Raw genomic sequence first — 21,809 nt, forward strand, 5'->3', positions numbered from 1 at the left:
TCTTTCTTTCTTTCTTTCTTTCTTTCTTTCTTTCTTTCTTTCTTTCTTTCTTTCTTTCTTCTTTCTTTCTTTCTTTCTTTCTTTCTTTCTTTTTCTTTCTTTATCAGATTTATTTATTTATTTATTTATTTATTTATTTATTTATTTATAGCACAAGTAGGGGGAGAGGGAGAGGGAGAGAGAATCTTTTTTTTTTTTGTATATTTTTTTTATTGGAGTTTGATTTGCCAACATATAGTATAACACCCAGTGCTCATCCCATCCAGTGCCCCACTCAGTGCCTGTCACCCAGTAACCCCATCCCTGTTCACCCCCCCTTCCACCACTCCTTGTTCGTTAGGGAGAGAAGTCTTAGGCAGAATGCCTGCTGAGCACAAAGGCTGACTCAGGGCTCAGTCCCATGACCTTAGATCATGACCCAAGCCGAAATCCAGAGTCTGATCGATGCTTAACCGTCTGAACATTCCAGGTGCCCTGAACCCTGGTATTTCTGATCCTAGATCTCTGCCTTTGACTGCTCCTCCTCACTGGCCTGTAGGGGAAAGTCTATTCCCCCCAGTTTAACACACAAGGTGTTGGGGGTCTTGGCCCAACATTCCTGCTCACCCCTGCTCACTCCTGGCACTCTGCAGCCACCAAAAGTTCTTGCTGTTCTGATGCACTCTGTCCCTTATGCATTCCTGCCTGGTCTAGGTTGTGTGCCTGCCAGGATTTCCCTTTGCAATTTTCTACTGGTCCATTGACATTCAGCTCATGTGTCACTGTCATAGGGAAGCTTTTTAAATTATTTTTCATGGACTAGTGAACAGCTTCCAGTCTCTGTTCTTCCTGGATCCATTTGCACTGATCCAATCTTTTCTTCACACTTCTGCCCCAAAGAACTTTCTAGAATTTAAATATGATCCTACAACTCCCTGGCTCATCACCCTTTAGCAGCTCCTTTTGTTCTTAAGATGCTTGGCATAAATAGCTAGTGCTGGCCCTTGCCTGCCCCTCTCTTGAATCCCACCTAACTAGGCTGCCTCTCTCCCCATGATAAACTTCTTTCAATTCCTTCAGTAACCCATTCTCTCACCTCCTTCCTTTCTGTCTCAGGCAGCTCCACTGCTGCAACAAAGTACCATAGACTGGCTGGCTTAAACAACAGAAATTGATCTCTCAGCTCTGGAGGCTGGAAGTCCAAGATCAGGGTGTCAGCAGGGTTGGATACTGGTCTGAGCTCCTTCCTGGCTTTCAGATGGCCACCTTCTGGCTGTGTCCTCACATGGCAGGAAGAGAAATAGGGTACTGATCCCCTTATGGAAGCCCCACATTCATGACCTCATCTAACCTTAATGACCTCCAAAAGACCCACCTTCAAATACAATCAGGTTGGGGGTTAGGGCTTCAATATACGAATTTTGAGGGGATGTAAACATTCCATCTATAGCACCTTCTCACATGTACCTCCCTAATCCTGGGACCCTCTCTACTTTCAGTCTGCATTAACAAACGTCTCCTCATTTTTATGGTCGTGGTTTAGCCATCTCTTCCCCCAGGAGACTTCCCTGTCTTGTAAACTCATGTATTTGCTCCTATGGTTCCCATGGTGAAACTCTGCACTTCTACTGGTTAACATGCCTCTTCTCTGGAAGATGGTGAGTGTCGCTGGGCAGGTGGCCAGGCCACTGTGTGCAGAGCTCCTGGTACATAGCAGCTGCTCAATTAATACTAGGTGGATGGATGGATGAATGAGTACAGTGGCTTGCCAAGATCATGTTGAGAACTAAATCTGGAGTCTTGGGATTCTAAATTCACCATCCCAAACCACTTCTCTGTTCCTGGGATCCTGCTGGCATGCCCATTTCCTACCCCAGACTATTTTCTCTGGATGCTTCACCTGTACACAATATTAAAAACCATATGATTATACAACTGAAACTAATATAACATTATGTTAATTGTACTTAAATAAAAAAATATGAAATTAAGTTCTCTATTCATGTTTGTACCTTTCATATATTTGCAGGCTCTTACAGTTTATATTTTGCCTGCTAGCCAAGTCATGCATTTTGGCTCCTTTAATTTTTCTTTCAAATAAATCTCTTCATATTCACTTTGGACCCTTTCCAATTTTCATAGTTTTTTTTTTTCCCTCCTCCAATTTCCTTAATCTTTTTATTTAAAAAGTGCCCTTATGTTTAAAAGCAGTGGCTTAAAAATACAGTTCAGTTGAAGTCCATAGACAATTATTGAGCCTGGTGCTTATTGTAGAAGGATGAGCAGGGCATGGTTCCAGTCTTCAGGGAGTGTACTGTCTTGTATCTCTGAACCCTGCATGCCTCTGGGCTGTAGGCAGAAGGTGTTGGGCCATTTCTTGGCACTGGACATCAAGCAGATGTGAGCAGCTAGTTTCCAGTCTGGTGGGTTTGGGTAGCTTTTCCTAGAGCTGTCCTGTTCTTTTCTTTCTGCAGACCCACAACTGCAACTCTACACCCCTTAGGGAATACTCAGGAGAGCCTGAGCTCCCTGGCTATCTACTTGTCAAGACAGACTATGGCGTCGAGTCAGAATACCTGGCTTGGGGGTTATGTGGAAAGCCATTCACTTTGAGTTAGGCAGTCCTGGATTAGAATCCTGCTGCTGCTTTTTAAAAGATTTTATTTATTTATTTTAGAAAGACAGAGCAGTGGGGAGGGGCAGAAGCTGAGGGAGAGAGAGAATATCAAATAGACTCCCGGCTGAGTATGGAGCCAGATATGGAGCTCAATCCAATAACCCTGAGATTTTGACCTGAGCCAAGATCAAGAGCCAGACACTTATCCGACCAAGCTACCCAGGTGCCCCCTGCTTGTAATTCTTTAACTGTGTATCCTTGGGTGAGAATTTTGTTTTAAATATTTTATTTATTTATTCATGAGAGACAGAGAGAGAGAAGTTCTGGGACTTGATCCCAGAACCCGTGGAATCAGGACCTGAGCCAAAGGCAGACGCCTAACCACTGAGCCACCCAGGTGCCCCAAGGGATCTACCCAGGTGCCCCAAGGGATCTCACCTCCCCATCAGGGAATCAAACCCAGGTATCCCACATGACAGTCGGGATACTCACCACTATACTAATGAGGACAGCAGCTCCTTCAGTAAGATTTATCAAGTTCGCATTTTATTCACCTGTAAAACAGGAAGGGATAGTAATTGTTGCATCATAGTGTTATTATGAGGATAAGGTGATGTGACGAATGTAGTTTCTGGCATATGGCAAGTACTCAGTAAATGCTGCTTCTCATCCCAAACCAGTGGAGTAGCATTTTAGCTGTGGCCTCTCTTTTGTGGCCATATTGTGGGTTTTGGTAGTGGCCATGTGCATGAGCTGCCTTGTAAAGTCTAGGTTATACCATGGTTTCTATGAGGTTTGGATAGGTTAAGTATTGACTGTAAGATACAAAACTAGTATGGATACAGCCAGAAAGGAGGTGTATTAGAAAGAGTTTTACTTAACTAAGTGTGAAAGATCCATTTGGATCTATAACAACCACTTCAGAAAATGCCTTGGTTGTACTGATCAAGATAAAAACAATAAAAAAATTGCCATTTCCAATGATACATCAGGCCTTCCATCTATGCATTCAGCCATTCAACAAGGCGTCATGGAGCTCCTACCATGTGCCAAACATGGTTCAAGTGAACCTATAATTCTTGTAATTAATCATGTTATTCCTGGTGTGTGTGTGTGTAACAGTGTGTGTGTGTGTGTGTGTGTGTGTGTGTGTAGTGTGTAGGAAGTACAGGTGGCATAGACTATGATGGAAATTAGCAGAAGAATTATGACAGAGGGCGGAAAGATGGGCAGCTGACACCATTTAGGGGGTCAGAAAGGTTGTCTGGAGATGATCCAACAGAAACATTCTTCTTTATGGTGATGCTGGACCAGTCAGAGTAGGTTCTGGTCAAGGAGCTGGAGAGGTTCCTAGAGGTTATAGTTTTGCCATGAATTAACCATTTTATTGCTGCTCCCAGGGGCCTTGGAGGATGAGACAGGAAAAGAGGGGGTAAGAACAATAATTTGAAGTTGTGACTATTTACCAGCTCCATAGAGACCTATATTTTATCAGCCAGCATTGCTGCTTACCTATTACTTTGCCTATTTATGAAGTTTAAGACAAAGGTACCAGGTTTGCAAAAATCCTAAATCATTCACCAGAGGCAATAATCCGAATCTGACTAGTTTTATTTACTTTCCCTCTCTTGCTTTTTAAAAATAGTATTTTAAGGGTTTCTTTTCCATCAACTGTACAGATATTTCTTTTTAGTTGCTTGCTAAATAGACTTCCCCAAATACTTTTGAACATCTCAGTCATTGCATCTCTACATGAGTGGCTCTGTTGGATGTCTTCTTTCCCTCCTTCACAGAATCCTGCCTGATACCCAATAAACCCCTTAACTTGTCTTTTTACTCTCATTGTCCATTATTTCAAAGCACGATGTATTTTCTTCATAGCCTCTATATCATGAGTAATGCGGGAAGTGCCTGATACCTTCTGCTAATCTCAGTGAAGATTTCTGAGGAGGAAGGAGACTGTCCATTCTGGAAGATGAACAGTACAGACAGTGACATATTGGAGTTCGGAGAAAGTGAGTTGAAACTCTAAGCCTTTCCTGGTTGACCAGTTGACTTTGGGCTAATTAATTTGTCAGGACTTTATAAAAACTAAAGATAGAAATCATGAGACTTAAATGAGCCAACCCAGTTGTTTCAGATCCTTCTAAGACACAGATGCTAGGACAAGATTAAACGTGCAAAGATTTTATTGGTAAATTCCCGTGTGAAAAGAAATAGGAAATGAGTCTGGGAAGGCTAGAAGAGCCTCAGACATAAAGAGGCAGAGGAATAAGGTAGTTATATGGAAGCACCCCAGACCACTGTTTGGTCTAAGGGAGGGTTGACCAAGTCACTGGGCGTTTGAGTTGGTTGGGAAAGGAGTCCTAGAGGCCCTGTCCCCAGGAAGGAGGAGGCCTGCAAGGAAGGGTATGGCTTTAGTATCAATGAGGTGAGCTTCAGGTGCAGCATCTGGGGTCTGAGGTCAGATGTGCTTTTGCTATAGCTGTAGGTCTGTGAGTTTGTCCTCATGGCACCATAGTGCCTTACACAGTTTCCAACACAGAGGTGACTCTTCTTTACCACTCAGATCTGAGGTGATATACCATTCCCAAAACTTGGGAGGGAGGATCCCTTTATATCAAACAGAAGCAAAGCCTTCACTTTGGCCAAGTATGAGAAGGTGCTGATTGTAGTGAGTAGTACATGGAAGATACAAGGAAATATTTAAAGGGGCTCAAGTATGATGGAAAGAGATTATGTGCCTTCAAATACTAGTCATATGATATTCCTTCTGGCAAGTGTTCAAAAATGCCTTTATCTACTATAGAGAACTGATAAGACTTTAGTGCTAGACATAGTGAGTGCTGAGCATGTGACATCTCCTGACCTTGGCCTTTCCTCTTTCTGTGCCCCACCCCCTTTCCTTCCTTCAGCCATCTTCATTTGCTTAGGTAATGAACTTATCAAAGCACCTGCCCTAAGGCTCAGATGTAGGTTCTGTGCACCACATGGCTAATCCTGGAAGGATTATTTACTTATCCTCTCAGAGAAGGTGCCTGTAAGGATCAGGTTTATTTAGGATGTAGAAATTTTTGGGTTTCAGAAGTCAAGGGCAGTAATTGAGCAAAGAAGGGGCATCTGGCATATATCAAACATCTGTCCGTTTTTCTATCTGGTCATGAAGTCCCTCATAGAGATGTTGCCCCTTATCATAGGCATCTTAAATTTGGTGACCGAGTAACCTCCTTCTACTTTCCATTCATTCATGTATAGAACACATTTTTGAGAGCTAACTCTGTACCAGGCACTGAGTGTTGAGATGGGGAAGTAGTCTAACAGAGTATCTTAGTTTGGGTTCTTCCAAAAGTCAACCATAGCACAAGGATTTGAGTGTAGCTTACTTGGGAAGTGAGCCCAGTAAGCAAAGCCAAGTAGTGGAGATGTAAGTCAGGGAAGGAAAGGAGACCGATGAAATATATTTCATCTTAGCGGGGGTCAGCAAACTTCTTTTGTAAAGGATCAGATAGTATTTCAGGCTTTGTGGGCTATACAGTGTCTGTTGCAACTACTCAGCCATATTCTTGTAGCCCAGAGGCAGCCATAAACAACATACAAACAAAAAGACATGCATTACAGTAACACTTTGTTTATAAAAACAGGTGTCAGTTGAATTGGGACTATGAGCCATGATTTGAGGACTCCTGATCTAGAAGGTCTCTGTTGTGGGCAACTGAAGCTCAGTAATGTTGGGAACCCACTGGAAACACAAGCCATTCCATCTGTCCTACTGAGGAGCAAAAGAGCTGGCCTGTTTATCTGTCAAACCCCTTCCCTAATTGTTTAGAAGTTTGTTCCCCCTGGTCAACCCTAAACCCATTTGCCTACATGAGTTTTGGGCATGTTCTATACCTAGAGAGCACCCTCAAGCAGAGAGAGGCATGAATCCTCCAGTATGTGCTAAGCTTTCTACAGGTGGCCTCAAAGTGGACCAAGGGGACATGGGTGAGCCACCAGAAGCACCTAATACAAAGAGCTTTCTATCTAGTGGTGAGATAAAGCCTGAATCTCTAAAAAGTGAAATCACACTTCATGTGGTCGGGGCCCTGGCTAACTATTTGGGAAATGCCACAAGGCACTGGGATGTATTACATAAATATTAGCTAACATTTATTAAACATTTACTATGGAACAAGTACTGTGCTAAGCACTTCAGATGTATTAACTCACTTAACCCTTACAACTCTGTGAGGCAAGTGCTATTTTATTCTCATTTTACAGTATTAAACGGAGACTTAGATAGCTTACACAGCTTGTTTAAGGTTGTACAGCTAAGAAGGGGAATGTCTTGTGAACCCCCAGCATTTTGTCTCTAGAACTTACTGTCAAAGATGGACTCAGGAGTGCTATTGAGTCAGTGATTATACTGGCTTGCTGGGGCTGCCTGTAACAAAGTATCACAAACTAGGTGGCTTAAGACAACAGAAATTTCTTCTTTTAATTCTAATTCCCTTAGTTCTGAAAGTTATACATCCAAGTCAAGGTGTTGGCACGACCATGCTCCCTCCAAATGCCCTTAGGAGGATTCTTTCCTTGCTTCATCCTAGCTTCTAGTGGTGGCCATCAGTCCTTGGTGTTCTTTGGTTTCTAGATAGATCACTCCAACTTCCACCTCCACCTTCACAAGATATTTTCCCTGTGTGTCCCTGTTTCCCTTCTCTTCTCATAAGGACATCAGTTAAATTGGATTAAGGGCACACGTTAATCCAGTATGATGTCATCTTAACTTGATTACATCCTCAAAGACCCAATTTTCAAATAAGGTCACAATATCATCTACCAGGGGTTAGGACTTGAGCATATCTTTTTTGAGGACACAGTATAACCTATCACACTGGGCCAGGCACTGTGCCAGAAGCAGGGATTCAGAGATAAGGAGGCATGGTTCTACTTTGGAGCCAATCATGGTTTGGGAGTTAGTGGGATGATTCAGAGAAATGAACAGATAAAGAGAATATAAATGTAATCAGTTCTAGAGTAGTTGCATTTGCAAAATGCATCTCCTTACAGTAGTCAATTTGGTTCCTCTAGTTTTAATATTTAACTTTATTTTTTTTCTCCATCATTTACTGATTTCTCCAGTTGGTTACACATTAGTGAGCTGAAGTTACAATTCAAATGGTGGCAATTGTCACTTCTGGGCAAGGATGACTCCTTTGAGCCTCAATTTCTTCATTTGTGAAAGACTCAGTAGGACACATTATTGGGTTTTAACTCTAGCAACACAGTAGAATCACCTGGGAGATTTAAAACACTACTACTGCTGGGCCCACCCTCAAGGATTCTGGTTCAGTTTGCTGAGTTGGGAGTCAAGCATCAGTATTTTTAAAACCTTCCTAGATTATTCTATTATACAGCCAAGCCCAAAGACTACTGGTACTCAAAGTCATGGGGGCTTGCCTGCTCTGCCAATCTTGGGTTCTAATCAGTTATACACTTTCTTTCTCAGGTTGAAGATGCCTCAGTGGCTTCTGCCAGAATGAGTTCAGGGTTATCTTCCCTATTAGCCCAGTGCTGCTCTTTCTAGCAGAGCATAGACCCCAAAAGCCTCCCAAAGAAGACATCTACAATAAAACTCTCTGTTTGGGGGAACTGTCAGAGCCCTAGAGAACAGCTACAGAGATACCAGCAATTGTGAATTAGGTGTTAATTGCTTCCTGGCAAAGCCAGCCTTTTGATGGGCAAAAGCTCAATGACCATAGAGATTACTCAGGCCAGCACGCTTCTTCTTTTTCTGGGCTTTGGAATCCAGGTGGTAGAAGACCTTGGGAGAAAAAAGAAATATGGCTGGTGGCCAGAAGTTGGAGTGCTAATTATAGACAGAAAGCCAGAAAAGGCATGGAATGTTTTAAAGTTGATTTTTTTTCCTAATCTTTTTTCCTTTGTCATATCTGTAGGCCAGGCTATTTCTAAGAATGCCCTCTTCATAGTTTGACTCATTTAGGTTTAAAATCCCTCTCCATCTTCCTTTACCTGTGAATTCAGAGAAGTTATTCAGCCTCTCTGAGTGTTGTTTCTTTATCTGAGCATAACAGGCTAGCATCTCATTAGATAGTTGTGCGACACATGTGAGGTTACATGTGACGATTCACGTAAAGCACATAGGGTGGTGTTTTCTGACACACAGAAACATGCATTAACTTTGCTGCAACTGATTTATTCTTGGAATTATTATTAGCTTATGAGCTTTGTAGGGGATGAGAACAGAAACTTAAGGACACTGACACCGTATATGTGCCACGTGCTGAGTTAAACAATTATATAGACAGAATTTCATTCAATATTTATTATAAGTGTGTGTTAGGTATTATTATTTCTACTTTACAGGTGAGGAAACTGAAGCCCAGGGAGGTTAAAAGGTCAGACCAAGGTGTGTATGTGGAGGCTGAATTCAGTAAGTCAGCTTGACTCCAATCATATTTCCTCCCTCCACAGTACATAGAGCTGAGTTAAATTGGGTTAAAAGGAAACAGGGAAACTTGTAATGGAAGGTTCCATACAGGAACAGCCTGGGGTGTTTGTGCTTATATGTACATGTGAGCTCACAGTGACCCCTAACCAGAGTTCAATTACAAATTGGGTGAGATTTTAGAGTAGACAACATAGACATTAGGGAGTGGGAAGGAGCAGCACGAGGTGGAAAAGGGTTATAAGGGCAGCCCGGGTGGCTCAGCGGTTTAGCGCCACCTTCAGCCCAGAGCCTGATCCTGGAGACCCGGGATCGAGTCCCACGTCAGGCTCCCTGCATGGAGCCCACTTCTCCCTCTGCCTGTGTCTCTCTCTCCTCTTTGTGTATTTTCATGAATAAATAAAATATTTTGTTTTTTTAAAGGAAAGGGGTTATGATGATAACCTGAGATCTCTTCATCCATCCACCCTCATCTTGGGGCATTTTATGGGATATGAGAAACACTTTGAATGTCCACCAGTAAGTCTATACTCTTATCTGTGGCAGGCAGGCACCTTCCCAAAATTACATTCAGAAACCTAAAAGGAGTTTCTGGGAAAGAGAACCAAAATTGGCCTGATAGGGCTGGGGAGAGACTCTAGAAGAGCCAGATTGGTCCTAGCAATTTAGTGATTTCTTATTAGGTTAAATCTTCCTTTCCCATCTGCACTGCCCATTCTATATGCCTTAGAAAGCCCTTCTCCCACCTTTCTTTTTTTATCTAATAAGTTAGTCAGAATCACCTCCATGGTCTTTGTCCTCAAACACAGCACAGCCTCAGCCAATAGAGAACCTAGAAATACTTGGTGTGGTCTGCAGAATAACAGCGTCTGGAGACATCCACGTCGGAACCTGTGAACATGCTCAGTTACACGACAAAGTACCATGAAGGTTGCAGAACTTGCTAATCAGTGGGCTTTAAGAGAGAGGAAGTAGGCTGGATTAGCCACAGGAGCCCAATATAATCACAAGGGTCCTTAAGAGTGGAGGAGACTGGCAGTGTGAGAAGCACTCAACCTGATTTGCTGGCTTTGAAGATGGAAGAAGCCTGCCAGGAAGCAGGGGGAGCTGACAGCAAGGAGACAGATTCTCCCCTAGAGTCTCCAGAAAGAATTGCAGCCCCGCTGACTCCTTACTGTTAGCCAATGAGACTTGGGTTGGGCCTCAAGCCTGCAGAACTTAAGATAATAAATGTGTGCTGTTTAAAGCCCCTACGTTTGTGGTAATTTGTTACGGCAGCCATAGGAAACCAATATACTTGGCAGTGTACAGGGCTAGAGGGGCAGGAAACCAGCCAGAGAGCTTGAATGGGAGGAGTGGAGTGTGTAAAGGTAACCTTGTTTGGAGGCCCCATCCAAGTGCAAGAAAACACAGTCCAAACCCGGAAAGTGGTAATTTTTTTCTAAAATAAGAGAGAAAAAAATTCTACTAGGAAAATTCCTTTGGGAAAGTGGAAGAGCATGGGTTTTGAACCAAGCCATGTGGTTTTGGAAATTAACTGACTCCCCCACTTCAGCTTTGAGATCTAGGTAGTTTACCTAGTTCCAATGTCAGAGTCCTCATCTAGAAAATGCCATAGACAGGCATTAAGATGCCCATCATCCCACGGGTTATCTCTGAGTTCCCATGTTAGCTAATGACAGAGGTGTTCTGAGGACTTACAACCAAATGGAAGTGTCTAGTGCTGGGAATACAGTAAATGCTGACTAATATCTTTCCAAATGCACATGTCCTAAGCTGACTACAATTTTATTTCTCTGAATTAACTGCTGAATGCTTTTTGGAAAGAAATACAATCAGTGTTAATGTAGTGCCCTATAGTAAAAACTTCAACATCCGAGAATGGAATTTTGATAGCTATGGTGAATGAAGAATCAGGATCAGACCTACTAAAAATACTCTTTGCAGAAATGCACACTTTTAAATAAGCCTCTGTCTCTTATGAATTTCAAGTTTACTCCTCAATGGTTTTTTTTTTTTTATTATTATTTTACTTTATCCCCAGTAATGGTCTTGACATCAGATGGATGCTTAGATGTTGTGGATCTCTACCTTTGTTTCAAAGTCAATATTCCCAGGTCTGAGTTCCTTACCTATCCACCACTGTCCCCAAATATGCTCATCCAGTGCTTCTAATCTCAGTGCGTGGCACCACTTTCATCCCACTATCCCAACCAGAAGCCTGGAAATCACCAGTTCTTGCTGAGGCTACTTCCTTAGCCATCTCGTTACTTAGCCTCCCCTCTCCCTCATCATGTCCTTTTCAATTTTTGTTTAGAAGATGAAGTAGTGCCATAATTTCTCTCCCTGCCCCAAATCTTATCCCTGCTCTGATCTAGTTTCAACCCAGTCGCCATTGTGACTTTTCTAAATGAATAGCTCAATTATATTCTTTTCTCACTTAAAATCTTTCAGTGGCTCTTTGCAGATTGTGAGTACTTTGGATTTGGATTCTTTTTTTTTTTTTTTTTAACAGACAGCAAGAAGATGGCTGTCTGCAAGCTGGGAAGAGAATTCTTTCCAGAAACCAATCCTGCTGGACCTTAACCTGGAACATATGGCCCCCAGAACCATAAGAAAATAAACTTCTATTGCTTAAGCTACCCAGTCTGTGGTATTTTGTTGTAACAGCCCAAACAGCGATGCAATGAGATAAAGTCTGAACACGTCAGAGTGTCATGCTCTATCCTTTTCCTTCTAATTCCCAGCCACCTGACAAGTCATTCACAGCTGTTTTCTTTACCTACTCATAACTGAGATTCCTGACCCATTGTACTCTTTGGGGCATATGTCCTCCCCTCTGCTGGGAATAGACTGGTTGGTTCCCTTTTACCCTTCATTCTTTCCTTTAGTGCATGTGATTAATATTCCATTTTCTGTTCTTGTAGTATTTCAGACAAGTCTGTCTCACCATATAAAATATATTTTAATTATTCCTTATCTATTTCCCCCAACTGAGAAATTGAGAGTGAGAGAAGGGCTCTATCTTATTTATCTCTGAAAGGTCCACAGCACAGATTCTGGAACCTTGTAGATTTTCAAAAATGTCTATTGAATAGTTGAGTCAGTGAATGAATTACGTATGAAGCAAAACCTCCCATTGTTCTTAGAATAAATCCCAAACTTCCTCATATGTCCTTCATGCTTTTCTAGCCTCATTTACTTTGACTTCCACTTGGTATCAGCCTCCAGAGCTGATGCCACTTCCTCTCTGCCTCCTGTTCGAAAGCCTCTGTGGCCCTCGTTTCCCTCTGCCTGGAATATGTCCCCTGATCTAACCAATCTTAAACCATGAGTTGCTACTCATCCTTCAACTTGCAGCTAAATGGCTCCCCAGGGAAAATTTTCTTGACATCTTATGACCCAGACGTGATTGTTTCCCCTGTGCTTTGTTCACATATTACCTTTCTGTTTTCTTCCCAATACTTACTCCAGCATGCTATAGCATGCTTGTGTGATTGTAGGATTGAGTTGGCCTTCTGACTAGACAGTGAGGTCCCTGAGATTGGAGAGGTTTTGCTTGGTTGCTTGTGTGTTTTGTTTTCAGCCCTCTCTCCCCAGGACATAGAACAGTACCCAGCACAGAGCAGGCACTCATATTACTATCACAAAGTGGTAGAAAATGGAGCACAAAGTTAAGGTGCAAGATACAAATCAGACTCTACCTTTTGCCATTTTTTCCCAACATCATTTCATTCTCTTGAAGTTATCTAATAACAGATCAGAACAAATCAGACCTTATCTCTTGGCTTTACCCTTGCATCTCTTGCTTTCTGTCCACACTTGAACAAAGTCTACAGTGTTTAGGCTATGAGGAGTAGGCTTAAAGGTAAAGGTTGAACATGTGGCCTCAAAGACTTATAAGCCCAACAGGAGCCCTAAGGAGCTGCTTTACTGGGAAGACTTTTGGAGGTCTGGGGCTCATGCCTTGTCTAGAAGGGTAAGCCGAGTTGGACTGTAGAAAAAGGAAGTGTTAAAGAAAGATAATTTTGCATGCCTACTGGATCTTGAACCCACTACAGCTCAGTGGTTAGGAGTCATGGTTCTAGAAACTGACTTTGTGGGTTCAAACCCTGGCTCTACCTCTTCCTGTCAGAGTGACCTCAGGCAAGCTTATTAGCCTCTGTACCTCAGTTTTCTCAACTGTTGAAATGGAGGTTAGAAATGGTACCTACCTGACAGGGTCATTATGAAGATAAAGTGAGCCAAAAAATGTAAAATGGGCTTAGAATAGTGCCACCACATAAGATACATCTAGAGACCATTATATTTCGTAGTGTTAACCATTCTTGATGTTTTCAATCCATGAAGAGAAACACTGATTACTGTAACAACCTGACCTTTTCCCCTGGAGACAAAGAGTGACTCCTCATTGTAGAGTTTAGAGGAAGAATCTGGCCATGCACAGGAGCTCTCTTCCTCTTAGGGGCTAACTTGGGGACATGTATGTGACCCAGCTTCTCAAGTTTGCCTGGCTTCAGAGCTAAATGGCTGGGGGATAATGCTGACTGATCCTGGGACTAAGTGTTAGAAAGTTCAAGTATCTGTAGATATAAGTTCAATTCTCTAATATTAGCTTAATAACTATGAAGATTTGGCCCCATCTGCCTCCTTCCTTTGTTTTATTTACTTACCATTGATTTGGAACTTAAATAAAGAGGAAGATAGTCATTTATTGGGTCCTTTTAAAGAACCTCCATAAAATCATATTTAAATTGAGTAGAAAAGCATGGGACAATGAATAACAGGGGTCTTAGTGTCTGAACAGCAGTGGTTCATGCGAAGAAGTTAGAAAACCAAAACAGAGTCAATGTGCTATGGAATGATCAGTGGAAAAGCAAACTAGGATAGTCTGCATGAATAAAATTGCGAGTCCCTAAATTTCAGAGTCCTCAGATGAAGCTAATCCCCAGCTAAGCACCAAGAGATGCAAGTGTTGAAACTGAGAAAGTGTCATGGCATCTGTTTCTATCTAATGAGCTCTATCTGTTTCTATCTTTTAATGAGCTCAGACCTCCAGCAGTGAGTCACTTCAACGTGTATAGTGTGTGGCCAAAGATATAGCATACAACACAAAGAAAGCAGTCAGAGCAGAATGCTCAGACCAGAGAGACAAAAGCAGTCAGTGGTCTACAAAACCATGAAAACAGAACAGACCAAAGGACCACTATGGGCAGAAGTTTGTCCAGCACTACAAGGATTAAATTATCTAGCACAACTGTGTAAGATGACTCATAAGCTAAAGTAGGAAACTGAACTGGGGGGATGGCCCTTGAAACAAGGGAAAAGCATCACAATTAGAAGCATGAGCATACATAAGGGCAGGATATAGAATCAATCAGGTCTGAGCTGGAACAGATACTCTCTGCACACCTCTTAAGTATTTTTATGGATGACAATCAGAAATGAATGTCAGACCACATTGCAGGTATTCAGTAGTTTGAATAATTTCACCGAAGTCCCTTGTTTAGTGAAATCGATTTATATGGACCTCACTCCACAATGTAGTTTGAAATGGTGTTTTTTTTAGATTTTATTTATTCATGAGAGAGAGAGAGAAAGAGGCAGAGGGAGAAGCAGGCTCCATGCAGGGAACCCAATGTGGGACCCGATCCCGGGTCTCCAGAATCACGCCCTGGGCTGAAGGCAGCTGGGCCACCCAGGGATCCCATGACTTCTTATTATTTTTTTTTAAGATTTTATTTATTTATTCATGGAAGACAGAGAGAGAGAGAAGCAGAGACACAGGCAGAGGGAGAATCTGGCTCCGTGCAGGGAGCCCGATGCGGGACTCGATCCCAGGTCTCCAGGGTCATGCCCTGGGCCAAACGTGGCACTAAACCGCTGAGCCACCCGGGTTGCCCAGTTTGGAATGGTTCTTAAGTCAACTTGTGCTGTCATTATACCATCTGTGACAGGTGTGTCAGAGCTAAGCAGACCCCACGGAACTGTTTCAGTCAGGTACCTGGCAGGCAGCAGAGGCAAAACCAGCTGAGTCAATCATATTTATGGATACATTTGCAGAGGGGTTTTCTTGTAGTTTATGAATTCTGTTTCTAAGCAAATAAACTAAGATTCTCATCATAGAGGATGTGTTTGGTCAAATATCCAAACAACCCTGTCAATAGTGGCTGCAGTAGGATTGATGGGAGCTCTGGAAGAAGAAACAAACGCCGTTCATTAGAATGAGTCATCCTGCTTAATTTAATTCTCCCTCTCCCCTCCCCCTGGTAAGACGTTTGTGGGCTGGGTTCTCTGGGAAGCTGATTCTGAAGAATAGTTTAATAAGCTGTGTTTATTGATGAGTTCTCTTGGGATGAACACCAGGGGGAGAGAGAGGAAGGGAGCAGGACCCAGTATGGGTCAAGTTGAGCTATGCTATCTAATACCCTTATCTCATGCCTCAAAAGCAGCTCTGGAGCTAGAATGAGTCTTCAGAGTTGTTCTTAATTAGGCCAAGATGGCTTGGATGTTTTGTAATTTCACATGTGCCTGTCATTGGATGTGGGGCTCCCAGGAAAGGGTGCCCTTTGACTGGGGTGGGGGGGACATCTCTGCAGCTGAGGCATCTCTGAAGGGTCTGAGGGGATGCAGGTATCTGCACTCAGCACTTCCAGGCTGAGATAGCAAGAGTTCCATTGAAGGGGCATCTGGGCAGTTCCATCTCATAGGGCCTCTAGAGGATATTTGAAGGAGACCAATCCAACATTAATATCTAAGAAAGACATAAAGCAGAGGAATAAGAAACTACTGTAATCAAAGAGATCAACCATAAGGCTATTGTAAAAAACTAGGAATTCCTAAAAACAAAAAAAAATCTACAAATAAGGATAACAGTAGAAACAGAGGGAAAGTTGAGAAGGATTTGCAATGGCAATCAGGAGAATTAATCTCTTCAGAATGAATGCAGGCAATGAGGTCACCAAACACTGGACTTCCTACGTGTCTTCAGTGCATACTTCAGGCTCATTTTCTTGATGGGAAAACTCTCTTAGAATTGATACGACCAGCAGGTACAACACACAGAATATATTTCCTCTTAATGTCTTGTTTTCCTCAATCAGCTCTTGAGGCAGCTTTTTATAATTGTAGAGTAGTGGGTATTGATTTCATATATTGGCTTTGATGAGTCTTCGATGTTTAATTCTGATCAAGGTTTTAGCCTTTCTGAACTCCAGATTCTTGATCTATAGAATGGGAACAATGCTGTCTATCCTCTTCAAGGCTGTTGCAAGGTTAAAAAGGCAATAACATATGTGAAAAGCACTCTACACAGTGACTAATACATAATATTTCTTCAACAGAGTCAGTGTTCTTTTCATGAAAAAAGAGACAAGATGAGACATGAGACATTCTAGACTGCTCTATTGGACTCAATTTTGAGAGAAAATCTTGTGGGAGAATGGTCGTTGCCCAGCTTTTAAGTGCAAAACAATAATATAAAAAAAAAAGCTTCTGGTTTTAAACTGAAATAAATACATGAAACATTCATCTTCCAGCTCAGACCTAGCATGTTGAAATCTGCCTGGAGCAAAATTTCATGGCTGAGCTACAGCCCCAGAAAATAACATTCTAAAGTTTGAAGTTCTGCATCAACCTTCACATTCCAGCCCTATTTAAAGTAATATTCTAAGTCTACCATGAAGTGGGATTTGCGTTGAAGTTTTTGTTGAAGGAGAAAAGAAGGCACAGGTAGCAAAGTTTGTGTTGTTTTGCTTTAGTAGCTTCCCATCTGGTGAAAACCAGAAACAATCCCTGATGAAGAATGTAAGAGGAACATTTTGGGTGAACCTCAGTTCTTCAACAGTCTCCTAAGCCCCCCAATTTGTGGAGGCCTCCTGCATATGCAGATGCTGTATATATAACAGAGGGCCCTGAGAGATTTACAGTCACATGGAAAGACTCCATGAAAATGTACTTTCCTCCAACATAACAAGTAGAAGGGACTGAGCTCTGACCAAGGTCATTCATTAGACACTTGGAGCAGAGAGTCTTGGACCTGTGAGTTTTTCATGGGCTTAAATACAAATGTCTGATATTTGAAAAAAAAAATAGCAACTCCAAAGAGCAAAAAGAAAGTTTCAATATAAAAAATGAATAAATGCTAAGTTAAATGTTTATGAAACTTTGCATGATATCAGCTGGCCTAGTGCAACTCAATACACTCATATATATATATGTATATGTATATATATGTACATATATATATGTATATATATGTATATGTGGGCTGGGTTCTCTGGGAAGCTGATTCTAAGGAATAGTTTAATAAGTTGTGTTTATTGATGAGTTCTTAAAATGATGTGGATACATTTTATTTTAATAAAGTATGTAAGAGGCCTCTGAAAACAAAAGTGCCTAGATCCTCCAAAGGTTTAAAAGTGGCCCCTATAGAGGCCACAGAAGGATAATGCCTCCTCCCCCCCCCAGGGAAAGATTCCAAAGAAGGTCAGGCTAGAATTGCATGTTGATTACAAAGTAGGCATTGTGACATGTCACAAATTTCACAACTGAGGAGAGTTCTGGAACCACAGTCAAGTTTATCTGTGTATCAGGCACTTCTGACTACATAGAATGCAGCTCAATGCTTCATGCCTGTGGCAACTGATGCCAATTTTTGGATTGGTAGTAAGCAGGAGTAGGCAGGTGGAGGGTCATTTAACCGACTTCCAATTGTTTTATGATTCTTTTTTGCAAAGGACCTGATTCCCTCAGACTCAGCTGAAAGCAGAAAGAACAGTAATGAAGGGACAGGTCAGTGGACAAGCGGGGTAGCACAATATAAACAGAAACACATGCTGTGTCCAACCTCCCAGAGACGCTGACAGATACTGCTCTGGGGCAAGGCTTTTTCTTTTGTCTTCTTTGAACTTTCACCTGGTTCTGGTGGGAAAGAGAATTAGAATCTGGAACAAGATGTCACCATTCTACTTTTTGTTTTCCTTAAGAATCAGAGAAATCTTGACATATTAAGTTTGCCTGGATGGGATTTCAGAAGATTCAGAAGATTTCAGAAGATTTCAGAAGATTCATTTTTGATATGAAGGCCCGGAGGAGTGGTGGTTGAACCTGTAGGAAGGTGGCGTTATGTGCAAGGCAGCAGAGGCCACCTACTCTTCCTCCAGATTCATTTGATCCCTTTAAATGGAGGATATCCTAACTAAACTGGACCTGTGATTGCAGGAAAGTGGCCACAAGTTTACCCCTATCTGGCCCAATTATGAACTTGATGTAACAATAAATATCAAAGTTCCTATTTTTCTGTAGGTGCACATTTATTTACCCATCCTTTTTTTTTCATATGAAAAAGGGAGCTAAAGGAGTAGCTTCTAATGAGTGCCTACTATGAGCTACATCCTTAGCTAAGCAGCTCCTCTTATATATTACCGTCATTTAATCTCTGTTTCATTCCTACAAAGTAAGTCTTATTGGCCCATTTTTACAGTCAAGGAAATTCAGGCTTGGAGAGGTTAAGAGAATAGCCTAGGTTACAGGATTTTGTCAGAGCCAAGGTTCAAAACCAGGTTTAATGAATTCCTAAGCATTTACTCTTAGGAATAAATGGAATAAACTTAGGAATAAACTCTTTACTCATTTAATCTCTTTCACAGCATGAAATATTGATTTGGAATATTACTGTCTGTCCTCTGTTTTCTGATATAAAAATTGAAACAAGCTATGTTCTAAGAATGTGCCAATTCCCATTGTAAGCGCTAGGAATAAAGAGAGAACTGTCCCTTTGAGTAGAGTTTTTGCACTCCAGGACTCAAACTCTCCTGGGATTATTAATATAGGAACAGCTAACTGTAATGCCAGGTTCAGTGAGCCCCTCAAGTGAGCTGCCTACCTGAGTACATGGACGAACAGAGGAAGAAGCAATTGGTTAGTTCTTAGGGATTTAGGAGTACTTCATGATGGAAATCGTGTTTTGAGTTATACCTTAAAGGAACGACCAGGAACTACTAAGCAGACAATGATCAAGAAGGACCTTCTGGGCAGATGGTTCAGGAGCAGAAGGGGCAGGGAGGCTGCCCATGTTGTACACATGGGGGTATGGAGTTAATCAGTTAATCAGGGCAAAGGGTTTTGTAAATGGACTTTATGGCAGAGGGGCTGCAGGGTGGTTTGTAGGCAGGTGCAGTTGTGTAGATTCCCTTCTGTGAGGACAGGGAGAGATGAAGGGATGTGTTCAGAACCTCTTAGCCTTATCAGACACTTGTTCAAAGTTTAGGTCACAATGGAATCATAGGTGAGAATGTGGCTGCTTTCTAGACTCCATCTCTATGGGAAACTAATTCAAAAGTGTCTTTTTTGGACAACCAGAAGGGCCACCTTCTTCTGCACACCAAGGGCAGATTTTGCTGAGACACCTTGAAGAATTTGTCCTGAACTTTGTACCTCAGCTAGCCCCTTGGTGTGGGATTTGTAGTTCCTCGTAATTCCTCAGCACCAGCCACTGTCTAGATTCTGGGCTTCAACTGGGGATGAGATGGATAAAAAACCTGTATTTTACAGAGAGATCCCAACAATACAAAGAAAAGCAAATGAAGGAGAAATTGTGACTGGTAGAAAGTGTGAGGAAGAAAATAAAACACATGGATGTGTCAGAGAATGATGATGGGACAGAGTTTGGGGAATGTTTTTCAGGGAGGTGGTCAAGAGAATTTTAATGTATGCATTAATTTAATTTGGTGATGCAGGCACTCCCTATGAATTGTAAAATATTCCAAAGTATATAATTAAAGCAAAAGGGAGTTGCTTTTTTTCCATTTGATTTTTATTTTATTTTTTAAATTTAAATTCAATTTGCTAACATATTGTATAACACCCAGTGCTCATCCTATCATGTGCCCTCCTTAATGCCCATCACCTAGTTACCCCATACCCCCCACCCAACAACCCTTTGCTATTTCACAGAGTTAAGAGTTGCTTTTTGACTCCTACTCCCCAGTCTTCCTTTCCAGAGACAAAAACCAAAATCAGTTCCTTGTGTATTTTTGTCCCAATATTCTATGCCTGTGAGATCCTGTGTGTCTGTGTGTAAAACAGAGGTGATACTATCCTGTGACACTGCCTGACATATTACATTTTTCACTTTACAATATTTCTTGGAGAACTTCCCATATCAGCAAGATAGTTGCTCCACTTATTTTTTAGCAGGTTTTACAATATTCCAGCATAGGTCCAGCATAGGTCCAGAATACTCACCTCTAATTCTCAAATCCCCAAAGCCCTAAAAACTTAGTTTTACCCTACATTTTGACATTCACACTTATCTAGCAGCAACACTGACTTAAGCTGATATGAAAATATTTATTGTTTTGGTAATTCCACTTGGTTTCATGGAGTATGCTTCAGAAGGATGAATATATTTGGTTGCTGGGCATTGTTCAGGGTCTGCTAGAAATAGGAGCATATATCATACCTGGTTTATATTACTTTACTAAAATAAAAAAAAAAATCTCATTCTGAGTCAAAACTGGCCCCAAGAATTCTGGATAATAGGCTGTGGACATTTATCATTTTATTTCAACTGTCCTTATTGATGGACATTTTGTTTTCAGTGTTTGTTCTTACAAATAAAGCTAATAGGGATGTCTGGGTGGTTCAGTGGTTGAGCGTCTGCCTTTGGCTCAGGGTGTGATCCCAGGTCCTGAGACTGAGTCCCTCATTGGGCTCCCTGCAGGGAGCCTGCTTCCCCCTTTGCCTCTTTGTGCCTCTCTGTGTCTCTCATGAATAAATAAAATAAAATCTTTAAACAAAACAAAACAAATAAAGCTAATACATATATGATTTCATGCCTGTGTGGCTTACCCATAAAGTAAGTTCTTGAAAGGGGAATCCCATGGGCCAAAGTGTTGGAATATTTATAATTTTGCTCAGTTTGACCAAATTGTTCTTGTGCTCCCACCAGCACTGTCTAAGAGTATCAATTTTCTCTGTCTGTGGGCTTTTCATGTCTACAGAGTACAATCAGTCCTCAATCATCCAGTGCTTCATTAGCTGGAACTCTTCATCAGCCAGGGCCACACACTCCTGAATTGATGAGACTTGGTGACAGTGAGACCCACAAGGATTTAATGACAAGAAGAGCAACTGGTGCTTAGCCATATTTGAGTATCAGGTGGAGTTGACTGTAACCTCATTCTTGGAAAATAGGCAACTAGGTACACTGGATGTGGTTTAATGACAAAGTCATGCGACTCATCTTTTAACCAACAAGCCAGATGCTAGGCAGTGATAACATTGCGGGTCACCAGGTTTGTCTGAAGTGAAATGATTGTGTCATGTATTGTTTCAGCAACTGCAAGGTTGCCCTTGGTCATTGAATTAGAACACAAGTCATTGCTTGTCTTGACAACAAAGCTCACTAATGAAGGAACATAGTTGTAATGGAAGGATCTGGGTTCAAATCCTGCCTTTGCTGCCTAGTAGCTGTGTTAATTTAGGCAAGTCACTTGACTGTCCAGAGATTTGGTTTTCTCACTTGTTTAATTAGAATGATACTCACATAACATTATTATTATTATTATTATTATTATTATTATTATTAGGATTAAGTGAGATGAATGTATTTTAGATACTGGACATGTAGTAGATAGTAAATGGCTGGTTTTAATTTTGAGGTCCTGAACTAAGAGGTTTTACATATCTGTTTTTAAAATCTCACAATAAAATAATAGGCCCACTACATTAGATTGGTTTTAAACATTGAGCAAGGTTTGA

General features: G+C 41.5%; 1 protein-coding gene across 33 annotated transcripts in view; it reads left to right on the forward strand.

Moving 5' to 3' along the window:
• Positions 1 to 21,809, forward strand: part of LOC144301100 (uncharacterized) — a 217,777-nt gene that overhangs the window by 1,372 nt on the left and 194,596 nt on the right. For 24 of the 33 annotated variants that reach the window (XR_013367984.1, XM_077877639.1, XM_077877748.1 and 21 more), the window contains exon 2: positions 4,478 to 4,611. Coding sequence is in view for 24 of the 33 variants with exons in the window: in XM_077877639.1 (XP_077733765.1) it covers positions 4,572 to 4,611 (40 nt within the window). In the remaining 9 variants the exon portion in view is untranslated. The other 9 variants (XR_013367989.1, XR_013368000.1, XR_013367999.1 and 6 more) reach the window with 9 other exon arrangements.

Source organism: Canis aureus, chromosome 2 (assembly GCF_053574225.1).
Source record: "Canis aureus isolate CA01 chromosome 2, VMU_Caureus_v.1.0, whole genome shotgun sequence".
NCBI classification, from domain to species: domain Eukaryota; kingdom Metazoa; phylum Chordata; class Mammalia; order Carnivora; family Canidae; genus Canis; species Canis aureus.